This window comes from Engystomops pustulosus, chromosome 1 (genome assembly GCF_040894005.1).
Source record: "Engystomops pustulosus chromosome 1, aEngPut4.maternal, whole genome shotgun sequence".
Lineage (NCBI taxonomy): Eukaryota > Metazoa > Chordata > Amphibia > Anura > Leptodactylidae > Engystomops > Engystomops pustulosus.
In genome coordinates this window covers 66906546-66918738 of record NC_092411.1, presented here as the reverse complement: position 1 = coordinate 66918738, position 12193 = coordinate 66906546, and the positions used below count along the sequence as shown (strand labels likewise).

The 12193-nt window shown below is 39.9% G+C and overlaps 1 protein-coding gene across 2 annotated transcripts in view; it reads right to left on the bottom strand.

Moving 5' to 3' along the window:
- Positions 1-472: 472 nt before the first annotated feature.
- Positions 473-12193, bottom strand: part of HECTD4 (HECT domain E3 ubiquitin protein ligase 4) — a 107208-nt gene continuing 95487 nt past the window's right edge. For both annotated transcript variants that reach the window (XM_072142766.1, XM_072142775.1), the window contains exons 70-76: positions 11245-11400; positions 10895-10998; positions 9290-9511; positions 6735-6901; positions 4253-4448; positions 3150-3372; positions 473-2565 (exon numbers count right to left, since the gene is read on the bottom strand). In XM_072142766.1, coding sequence (XP_071998867.1) covers positions 2429-2565; positions 3150-3372; positions 4253-4448; positions 6735-6901; positions 9290-9511; positions 10895-10998; positions 11245-11400 — 1205 coding nt within the window. In that variant the 3' untranslated portion in view covers positions 473-2428. The remainder of the gene's footprint in view (positions 2566-3149; positions 3373-4252; positions 4449-6734; positions 6902-9289; positions 9512-10894; positions 10999-11244; positions 11401-12193) is intronic.

Here is a 12193-nt window from a genome sequence, read left to right as displayed (position 1 = left end):
AGGCTGTTTTTGCAGACAGAGGAACAATCGTTATTTGGCTTTTGGATACCATGCCACTTTGTGCATATATATTACCTGATGAAAAACTTTAAAGAAACTTTCGCAAATTAATGATGGTGAAAAGTTGTCTGTACTTAAAAAAAAAAACCTTCTCTGGAGCTTCTGTTGTCCCATGCCATGCCCACCCATCCACTACACCTGATAGCATTAGGATGCAATGCTGTAACAGGCAAGTGGAACTAGTCAGCTGGATTACGGGGAGGCTCTGGTGACACTTGTGCTTTATTTAAATAGTTATTATAATTAGATACCTATACTCAGGACTGACAGCTTGGTGATGATGGGCATGTGTAATCCTTACCTGGTCTGATTGGGAGGATTGTGTAGCTACACAGGCAAATACATTTTTTTCCTTATTCCCTTCCATAGTGCAAGTGTATAGTGTATGGAAGAAGAGACACATAAGCTGGAAGACATTCAGAATCAGTTTTTTATTCTCATGACACTTTCCTTAGTATGCTTCACTTACACAGCAGTGTTTTAAATACCGGTACAGACAAGGGGAATGGCATCGAGTTAAAGGATTTGTTAAATGCAACCATAGATAACTGCAATAATAAATATACATCAACTGTACAGCACACGTCAGGGCTCGTAATGTAGATATGTTGCACTTCCCCCCATTGCTAAAGTGTTCCTATATCTGCACCCGCACAGGCATCATAATAAGCCTTGTATCTAGCGGGTATATTGGGGGCAGCAATGCTGGAGAGAGGGAGCAGTTCTGGCTGCTATCCCCCAAGTCTTAGAGTAAGGCTTTCACATTTACATCTCTAAATTATTAGCGATGCTCTATATTGTTCCACCAGCTTTAACACAATACAACAGCATTTTCCTTTTATTGCTGTGTCTTTTGCCTAATGTTACGGATATGGACACTGGTCAGGACTTGTGAACATCTGAAGATACAATGGTGTCTTGTTTCCTCTGTATATGATAAAGCTGTAGTCAGTCTCCTAATATCATGTAACATGTACATCTCATGAGAAGGCGACAGTCCTAATGATATGAGCCGGGTACAATCATACCAGGACATGTATGTTGTTACACGGTGTTTCTCAGCTTGGAGTCCCTGCATATAGAAATGTGGTCACGGTTGCTACAAAGTGATCTGTCACTCTGTATAAATCTAAGCTTGAGCCGCAGTAAAGCACAGACTCACTAAATCTGTGCCATTGCTTTTTATTTTTATTTTTTATCGTCATCTGAATAGTTTTGGTGCATCTTCATAGCAAAAACCTGACCTTGGTGGATTTTCATGTAACCTGTTCACATAAAAAACAGGCTGTTCACTTCTGCCATAAAAGGTTGGTCCAGTGCAGCGCCATCACGCTTATTATACAAGACAGAATCCACAACATGAGTGACCATAGCTTTATACCTTATAGTAGTCCTGGTTCTTGTCTCTTACTTGTCTACTGGGAAGCTCCAAAGAAAAAGAACATATTTCTATAGACAATTGTAAAGTCCTGTGCTTACATCAAAAATCAAAAAGCTGAGGGGCGGGGGGGCTAACTGCAAAACTTCACCCATGTAATTTAGTCATATGTCATCGCTCTGTGCTGCATATGGTCCAAGCCCTTAATAAATACAGTGCATTGTGTAAAACTTTGCATGTGCTCCGACATCTTCCAGTCCTCACCAGCATAAGGCCACAGATTCAAGTTCTTCAGTGAATGTTCACCATCAGCTGGACCCATGACATCCTATAAAACAAGCTAACAAAACTGAAATAAAACCTCTACTTCACATGAAGAAAACTAACCCACCCCCTCCTGTGCAGCTCATGCTCCTGTATACCGAGGAAAGCTCAGGATATTAAAATGGAAAATTCCCGGCAGCGTGGGACTGACCACAGCCGGCAGTATCCAGTGCTTGGAGAACTATTACCTTAACTTAAATACAACTAAAATAAAAAAATAACAACCCTTTTTTTCACAGCTCTATATCCAGTGTATTACATTCCTGTACTCTGGAAATAATTTATCATTAAATTATATTATGTAGCGTATTCTTATTTACAGATAGCTTTCATTTGTTCATGTTCCTCCAGTCAATGTATAAAATAACTACATTTCTTAAAGGATTCCCAGACCCTTGTGTTTCTGAGGTGTAAATCGAGTCGTCTGCTCACATCATCAGTACTAAAATGATTCTACAAACAATTCACAAACAAGGCAAAAACCCCACCAGAGACTTCACAAATACAAAGGTAAATGTGCAGGTTTGGGCAGAACAAAACAAAAACTTCCTCCGTCTCGTTTCCTCAGCGTTCTGTCCATGGGGCAACCGTGTGAGCAGCAAGGGCTCCCATATAAACAATTCTGACTCCTTTTCCAGGTTGTCCTTCCATCTCTCGGGATTGGGGTCAACCGCTGAGCGGGTCTTCTCGATAATGAATGGCATGCCTCAGCTTTTCCAGCATGATCTCAAGGGAAGAGTATTGCGGGAGCTTTATCATGAACATGCAGGTCTCCACACGGATATACCTGGAGTCTGGGGAACCTGCAAAAGTGATTTTCCATGGTCAACCAACAATATTGGAAGTATGTGATGTCCTGTGAGCTAACTAGACTGTTGTTAAAGGGAATAACTCTCTGATCCTACAGAACCCCAACAACCACGAGAACGAGAGTCTAGCAGCTTCACAATGTGAGTGAAATAGCCCTGTACAATGGTCAGCTTTTATATCTGCGTCATGGAGAATGAATGGAGTAACTTCTCCTGGGATTCCATTAAAATGAGCGAACAGGTTCCCTCTTCTTATCTCGGGAGTCCCAGTGGTTGGAGTCCACCATTATTTAGCAAGTTACTCACAGTTCTGCAGACACAGGATAACTATATACTGAATAAAACCCCTTTAAAATGGGTTATTTTTTAGGTTTTGTTTTAAGAAATCGTGCAACTGAGACTATAATGTATGAACAGCATCTGTCCTAAAAAAATAAGTCAACCCCATTAAAGCTCATGTACTGCTGTGGAGTAAATGGGTTCCATAGAAATATAAGCTTGAATGGGGTTAGCTCTATTTTACTGTACGACAATATAAGTGTCATACAGAAAGAGCCATATCAGTAGTCAGTGATTACCTGTAGCGCCATCAGGAGGTGCAATCTTCATGGGGTAAGGAGGAACATGTGCAGTATCCGGCCCCCCATCTTTACAAGGGCAGGTGAAGGGGATGCGCTCCTGGTTGCAGGCAAATTTGATGAACTTACAAAGTTCTTCCTGAGTAAACATCTCCAGCGCACACCAGAAAAACTCAATGTGCTGATCAGTCTCCATAAGCCCAACCTGATACATGGTGTGAGCCTAGAACAAGATAAAAGAATGGAGCATTATGGGTTGTACAGAAATAATTCTCACTATATGATGCGCTAACTTTTAGTGCCCATACAACAACAATAACTCTGTTAGACTGAGACCCTCGGCACCAGAGAGACCAAAAATGAGATAAGATACTTTTCAACAAGCTCAATATTTGATCGGAGATGAGAGAGAATAGGACTACACCCAACCAAAAAAAAACCTTCTAAAGACCTAATGTTCAGTCAACTTTGCTCTTACATATATATGAGCACCTTAATAACTTCTGGACATCTTCAGTGCATACGCCAGGAGATCGTCCTGTTTTCTGACAAAACCCAAAGGATGCCAGTATATATCTGCCAGGCATACATCCCATACACAGCAGGCAATGGAAGATGAAAGCGAGTAGTAGAAGTACAGTAAATGATCAGCGGAGGTCAATATAGACTACAGGGGACAGATGACACTGTATGGACTCCATCCCCGGTCTCTGCTGAATGTACACTGTGGCTGTACCCCATTGATGCAATTCTTACAACTTCTCCTGTGCATCCCCAAAACTTGAACTCTCTACCAAAATGTGTCAGGCTGTTCAGCATCCTTTCAAACCTTCAAACGTAATCTGAAAAACCCCACCTGCTCAGGATCACCTACAACACACAATATCACCTCGGGTCTCCATATTACCCACCCCCACATAGATTGTGAGCCCTCATGGGCAGGGTTTTTGTTTATGTACTATCATTTGTTTTTGTTGTAATGTATGTGAACCCCATTATACGGCACCATGGACTTAGTGCTCTATAAATAATAATAATGATGTTTCCCTCCATTGTAAGGAGAAGTCACAATTGACCAAAGCCTTAGTAGGACTGCTCCCTACCTTTAAAAACTCCAAGTTGATAAATGGCAGGCCGCATGTCCTGAGCTCCATCTCCAGGGCTGTCAGGCTGGTAAGAAGCTGCAGGGGAATGATGGATCCCAGCCCGGCGCACACAGCGGTCATACACTCCTGGTTCTTAAGCTCCCGCATACGGAGATTTCGGATTCCAGCTGCATATATATCCTTGTTCTCCCAGCTGCAAGGAAAAGTTGTTTGTAAGAAGAGAATATACATTCACCTTTTCTGTCACCAGGTCACATCGGCCCCAGTAAATCAATGGTGTAGCAGATTTTTCACAATATGTAGTTATAACTTTAACGCTTTAACTTTAGAATGTTTTTTCATGCCATGTTGTACTTCACATTATTGTTATATTTTGGATGACATTTTTTATACTTAATAAACATGGAAGCTTGGTAAAAATTTAGAAATTTTTTTTTGGTTGCTAAATAACTTTAAAAGACATCTACCACCAGGATGAAAGACTGTATGCAAATGAGCCTGAGAGGTGTCAATGGAGCCTGGAGCCCATCAGGCTCGGTTGCATACAATCTTTCATCCTGGTGGTAGATGTCTTTTAACCATATGTCTGCTTTAAATGTTGTCCCAATTTTAAATGCACCCCTCAAACTCTTCAAAACTGCTTTTGGTAAGCTTGTTAACCCTTTAAGCATCTCACAAGATTTAAAATAACATGAAGGTTCTATTTGTCAATATTTAAATTTGGACAATAAATTGAATATATTTCCTAAAACGTACACATCCATGCAGGATAAAATGAGAAAACACATCTCAGATTTCGTTGTGCAGTATCTTACGAGTAGGGCAATAACCCACATGTAAATGTAACTACTTTAGGGGCCACAGCAGAGCACAGAACAGAAGGAGGCATTGAGCTTTTAGAGAGCAGATTTCGATGACATTGTTTTCATGTGCCATAACACATTTGAAAAGTTTATGAGCTACGAAAACAGCAAAACCCCCTCCTCCACACACAAATGATCCCAGAATTTATCAAGGTTTATATTGAGCTTTTTACCAGCACAGATGTTTTATAGAGAGTATTTACATAGACTTGTTCAAGTGAAAATCTTTTTCCAAAAAACCTTGCTTTGGCCTCTAAATTATTATTTTTAGAAGGGGTTAAAGAAGAAAAAGAACCCAATAGTTTGTTACCCAGCTTCTCTAGGTTGCAGTAATACCCCAAACGTAGTCAGAAACCGCTGTAAGGGCGCACTGAGGGCTCAGAAGGGAAGGAGCATATATGGCTTCTGGGGGATGGATTTTGCTGCATCAAATTTTAGGCACAATGTCGCATTGGCTGAGCCCCTATTATAGTAGGACAGTAAAAACCTCCAAAGAGTGAACCCACTTTAAAAACTAAAAACCCCTCAAGGAATATAGTAACACCAACTATGGGGGGCACAATACACTGTTGTTTAACCTTTATTACCTTTGTATGGGGAAGATGAAAACAAATCCTTTCCGTCATTGATTTTGACCTTTTTGTGGGTTTTATACACCCAATTGCATAGATAACACGTTACTTATGTTCTATGGGTAAATACAGTTACCGTGATATCCCACTTATATAGTTTTCTCATTTGAAGAGAAAAATCCCTCGATTTTGAATGGCCTCTTCTAAGGAGCATAACATTTCTATATTTTTCTTGATTGAGCTGTTTTAGGGCTTGTTTTTTAGGAGTTGTACTTTTATTAGTTATCACGATGGTGTAAATGTGACTTTTAGATCAACTTTCATGGTGTTATTTTGTTAGGTTGGATGCGCAAAAATTATAATTTTTGCTGTGTTTTTATTACGTTGTTCACTGTACGGGTTCAGTAATGATTTTATTTTATCGTACCTGTTGTTACAGATGTGGCGATACCTAATACGTGTGGTTTGTGTGGCGAGTTTCACTTTTTATATGGTTGGAGAGTTTTATATCATATGGGGTATTTAAGCATTTTTGTTACTCTTTTACACTTTTGTTTTTGTCCCCTCTGGGTCTTGATCCCTTGTTCATATGAATACAGTGCCATGCTGATGTAAGTGTATTATAAAAGCCATTCTATGCACATGTATAAGTTGACACTGGCTCTTCTCTGTCCGACCCTGGCAGGACCCAGCATGCGGTCAGACTGGGCAGCCCTGGGGTCCTTAATCGGACCCCAGGTTGCTGTGTAGATGATCAGCACCCCTGTACCCGGTACAGCCGGCCTCCTGTATGGATCGCATGGGCTCAGAAGCAGAACCCGTAACAAGCATGCCATGACGTTCCCCAATGTCATGGTGCGTTAAGTGGTTGTACATATATATGTATTTATAATATTTGAATGTTATTGTGCCCCCCTTGTTTATACCCATTCTTAAGCCGTGTTTCATAAAATAACTCCACATACAAACACCCTCTTTCTATACAAGTACATATCATGTCATCTGAAACATTACATGAAGGATTTCCATCCCTCCAGTACTCACACAACAGGGATGTGTCTTCCATTTGCACACAGTTCCACCTCCTCTCCTGTCATTGTTGGATAGGTAAATTTACAGCAGGGTTTGTTCGGGGAGTCTGGACTCTCACTAGGAAGATGCTGTGATGCTATTTCAGCACAGAGAGCCTCCAGTTCGGCCTCATCATTTACCTATGAGAGCAGATAAGGGAGTCAGTCTAAAGAAGGGGCCTGCCACAGTGAACCACCAGAAGTGTGTTATAGAGCAGGAGATGCTGAGAAGGCCGATATGTGGTTTGCTATATAGTTTTGGGAAAAGTATAACTTGTCTTTTTTAATTAAAATCTTTGCAAATTCTGGGGTTAGGAGAGCAATGATTTGTAGAGAAGTCTCTAGAGAGATATAGAGGAGAGAGCAAGTTATGCCAAATCTTTACTGTATAATGTGCTGCCTGCAGATGAGACACCATAATTAGCTGGACATGGACAGATGTTATGCATACATGCAGATATATTCTAAGTAATCCCAGAGGCGTTGAAGGTGGTTATCAATTTAGGTCCTACTAACATCAGAGGAGCCAAAACTGTAAGACCCAATTCACACTACCGTTCAGATTTCGGTTTCTAGCTTCCTCTTAAAAAAGTAAGAAACTGAAATTGAGAGGATCCGTTATAAAACCTATTGAAGTCAATGTAATTTTCATGCGTTTTATTCCGTTTTTTGGAATACTTTTTTTCCCATTAATAAAAAAAAAAAAACTGATTCCTAACGGATGATGCCTCACTGACCATAATGGATGACATAAAGTTGTCTTTTACATTGGAGTCAATGGGGACGGATAGTAAGTGACAGTTTTTAATTTTTTTTTTTTTTTTTAGATTAAGAAACAGACAGATTTAGATACACAAAAATAGTTAATATATAAGATATATAAATAGAAAAGTAGATGATGGATACATTATAGATAAATGTGAGGTATAGAGAGAAAGATAGGTAGGCGGACATCTAGGAGGGATGGATAGATATACAGATATAGAAAGTGACATCAATGAGAAATAGACACATAGATTCATTTATCATGAAGTTTCTGAGGTAAAAATGTTCTAGTTGCCCATGGAAACTAATCAAAGCTTTAATTTTAAAAACAGCTGTTGGAAAAAGAAAGCTGAGCTCTGATTGGTTGCCATGCGTAGGTAGAATAAATTTGCTTAGAGACTTCTCATAAATCCCCATCATCTCTGTGAGGAAGATCTATCATAAGTCTTTTAGAGCAGAACGGTTCTAGTTAGCCATGGCAACCAATCAGAGCTCAGCTTTCACTATCCCACAGCTGTTTATAAAATGAAAGCAGAGTGCTAAATGGTTGCCCTGGGCCACTAGAGCAGTCTTACCTCAGATACTTCTGATAAATCTCCCTAGTAGAAGCTACAGATCGATATCTTGAAGGTGAAAATAAAGCGTTTGTACCATTTACGGACACCGTCATCCGTTATGTTCAGTTGTATTATCGTTTATTTACCATGCATAATCTTCTTGTAACTGAGGTAAATAAACAGAAATCCTGATGGTAGTGTGAACTTGGCCTAAGCAGTAAAAGCTGACAGTATAGTTCCTATTGCTTGAAGTGTTTATTAGACAGAATTAGACAGCTCAGAGTAACAAACCATGTGTGCAACGTCTGACATGTACAGTGCTATAGACGATGCTAGTTACATAGCCATGATTAGACTTATTGGGGGAGATTTATCAGCAGAACAGTACTAGTTACCCATGGAAATGAAATCAGAGCTCAGCTTTCATTTCATAAACAGCTGTGGGAAAACATATCTGATTAATCTCCCCCAGACAACAGTGTTTTGTGCTATAGACAACAGTTTATACCTTGAAGCTGAAAAGTTTTGCTGGCATACGCCTACCATGGATTTTCCAGGCAGTGACCTATGTGACTCCATGGAATGAACCCTTGTTACCACGCCCTTATCGTTTTGTGAGGAGTCTTCCAGCTTCCTCTAGAATTCACATTCAGAAGGACTATTACAGTCTACAGGCGGTCCCCTACTTAAGAACACACCTTACAGACGACCCCTAGTTACAAACGGACCTCTGGATGATGGTTATTTACTGTACTTTAGTCTAAGACTACAGTAAACAGCTGTAACAGTTTTCAATGGTGTCTGCAATTAAGATTTATTGTTAATCCTGGTTCTTATGACAACCCAAAAATTTTAAAATCCAATTGTGTGTCACAGACAGCAAAAAAAAAATTGTGTGGAGTTACAATGATAAAATATACAGTTCTGACTTGCATACAAATTCAACTTAAGAACAAACCTACAGACCCTATCTTGTACGTAGCCCGGGGACTGCCTGTATTGACTTTTCAATACTTTCACAAGAAAACTGCTGCGTATTGTAGTACTTCTGAATGTGAACTGTACAGGGAATGTGTCTGCAGTGGTGGGAACTTCACCTTCAAGGTTAGTATATAATTATACTGTATGGTAGAAACATATTTGCAAAGATATGTCAGAAAAAAATGCCAAATTAAGAAGATCATAAATAAGTAGATTTTTCCTTTACGTTTTCAAACTTTTTGATGTAGTTGTGGGTAAGAATATCAGCTTCGTAAAGATCAGTTTCAGGATCCAATGGTTCTCCAACAAGCATCTTCCAAAAGCAAGGCAAGAGATCAAGAGGAAGGGGCACGTCGGCTCGGATAGCTATACCCAGGAGCTGACCAAAGAAATGGAGCAACTGCTCCTCTGCATAGGTGATGGGGCTGGGAGTAAGAAGGTATTTCCCCTGTAAAACACAAGCATATACGTGCATATATTATACAATAGTAATGGTACAAGAGAAAGCAGTTGTACCACTGAGGACAAACAGAATCTGACACTAAAACACAGAGGGAGAGATTTATCACTAGTTGTATGGAGCTTCTTGGCGTATAATTTCCGCAAATCTTTGCACAGACACCAACAGCCTGCATGTTGCTGGTTTATAAATCGCAGTCTGGTCTGTGTGGGATTTTTACCTCAGGTTTGCCTTTATCCCACCTTTCTCCATGTTCAATGGTCTTGATCTTGAGCAATTTAAAAGTTTTTGCCCAATTTTAGGGGTTTTTGCTTTTACTTATATCAGCAAAAATGCTGAAATTGAGCAGATGTTAAATATATGTGCGACTGGTGCAGTCTATTCGCACAGAGCTCATACACCGGACTATAAATCAGACGGTCGGAAACCCCTCCGTGCAACACATATACGTCTGCACAAACCACTGCATAAAGATAAAAGCCCCCCAAAGTGTTTATTACGCAGGTGACACATTCAAGACCAAATAATAGGGGTAGAGTTTCTGAGGTAAAACTGTTCTAGTTGCTCATGGAAACCAATCAGAGCTCAGATTTAATTATATAAACAGCTGTGGGGAAGCTGAGCCCTGATTAGTTGCCATGGGCAACTAGAACAGTTCTGCTCAAAGAGTGTCTTTACACTGCCTATATTGTCAGCAAACGAATATATGTATAAACCCTCCCCTGCACGCACATAGTGCCTCAAAGGTTGCCATATAAGTACACATCCTCTCCAAGGGAAAGGAATGTGACGCATGCCCAGTGAAGTTTGTTTCCAAAAACCTAAAAGAACCTAAAAGAACTCTCTGTTATGTAAATAAAGGTGGTATTGTCTCACCAGACGTGTGGAGTGTGTGTGTGACTGATTCTCCGAGCAGCTCGTACTATACAACAATTTGGACCCACATCACATCAGAGATAGAGATATTTCTCTAACGAGATACTTATGATAAATCTCCCCAATAGAGCTGGTGTCTCCCTTTCGTCTCACCCAGTGATATAACATGGTATATCTGAAAGACTCACTGGGGGCCTACAGATATGATTAGTATTGATAACAGAGTTTGACTGTCATATTTCTCCCCAGAGGCAAGGTACTCGTCCAATTTTACTGAGGAGTGGATCCAAAGATGCCAAGATAGTCTCCCAAGGCACTCCTTGCATTTTGTACCAAATGCCGATACCTACACTGTGAATTATACTAGTCAAAACAGCACTTTTGATAACAGATTTGTATGTTATACTTTATTTCTTCAGAATTGAAACCACTAACACTATCTTTTGTGTGCTGCAATAGGGACGATGGTTATGAGGGATTTTTCTGATGTCTCACCTTATTCTTATTAACAGCAGAGCTGGGACACAGCAGCAGGAGGGACAAGGAGTTGCTCTGGAGTTCTTTACACACTTGCCAGAGGAAATGCCGAAACGATCCACCTAAGAAACATATTCCCAGCATCAAATTTAAACCAACATATTTTATAACTTATTATGCATTTTAAATATTCTTTCAGTTCTGATGTACAGTAAAGGATTGGTCTCCTAATCAACACTTGACAGCTCTGAATATAGCCACATCATGGATATATGACTCAACGGGGAACACAGTTCCCCATTATGGTGATTACTGGGTGTAGATGGGTGACAAAATTTGATCATGGATTAAACACTTCAGTAACTTACTTGTTCCATGCACTTCTTCCCCGGTAAAGCGAATATTGAAGGCGTAGGTTGGATCACCTCCACTAGCTAGTTTGACACAGAGCTGAGAGGATGGAATACAAGCCAATTGTCTAGCTGCCTGGCAGAAGTAGGAGTTCTCAGAACCCTGAATTTCCCCTGTGGGACAAAAAAACCAAACAATAATAACGATGATGACAATGAAGAGGTGAATCCCAGTAAGACAGCATTTCTAAATTATCAGATGATAAACTCTGTAAAGTAATCAACACAGAGGAGGATTATTATGTCATTATTAATATTTTACTTTGTGGAAGCTGGAGAATTGGATGAAAAGTACAATCATCTATTGAATGATAAAACTACAGCAGAAAAGACTTTGGAGTGGTAAATTTAGTTTTAGTTACCAGATCCAGGCAGCTGCTGCCAAGGCAAATACAATTATGGGATGTACCAACAGAGGCATAGAGAACATAGTTTTGTCTTATGTGATCACTGGTCAGACAACACATGGAATTTGTGTCTGTACAGTTTCACATCACATGAAAATATCTGATTGGACATTACAGCAATCTTTCTAATGATCTTCTTACACCATGGCCTGTAATGATGACAAAGGGGGCATCCTCTAAACTTAGAGGAAATAAAGCTCGAGGGAATCTTTACTGTAAGAGCAGTGGAACTATGGATCGGTGTTACAGGATTTTGTGACGGTTGAGACACTGAACAAGTTCAAGAGGGGCCTGGGAACATTTCTTGAAAGCAAAAATATCATGTTATGGGAATTAGATTCTTGAGATGGGATGTTAAACTAGACATTTATTCAGTGAGCAATTTTAGAGTTGGGAGGGAAATTTTTTCTCCTTTATTATAGGTTGGACTTGATGGACCTCTGTTTACTAAACCTAATCTATTTTGATACTACGAAGGTGTAGGATGAGTCCAATCACAT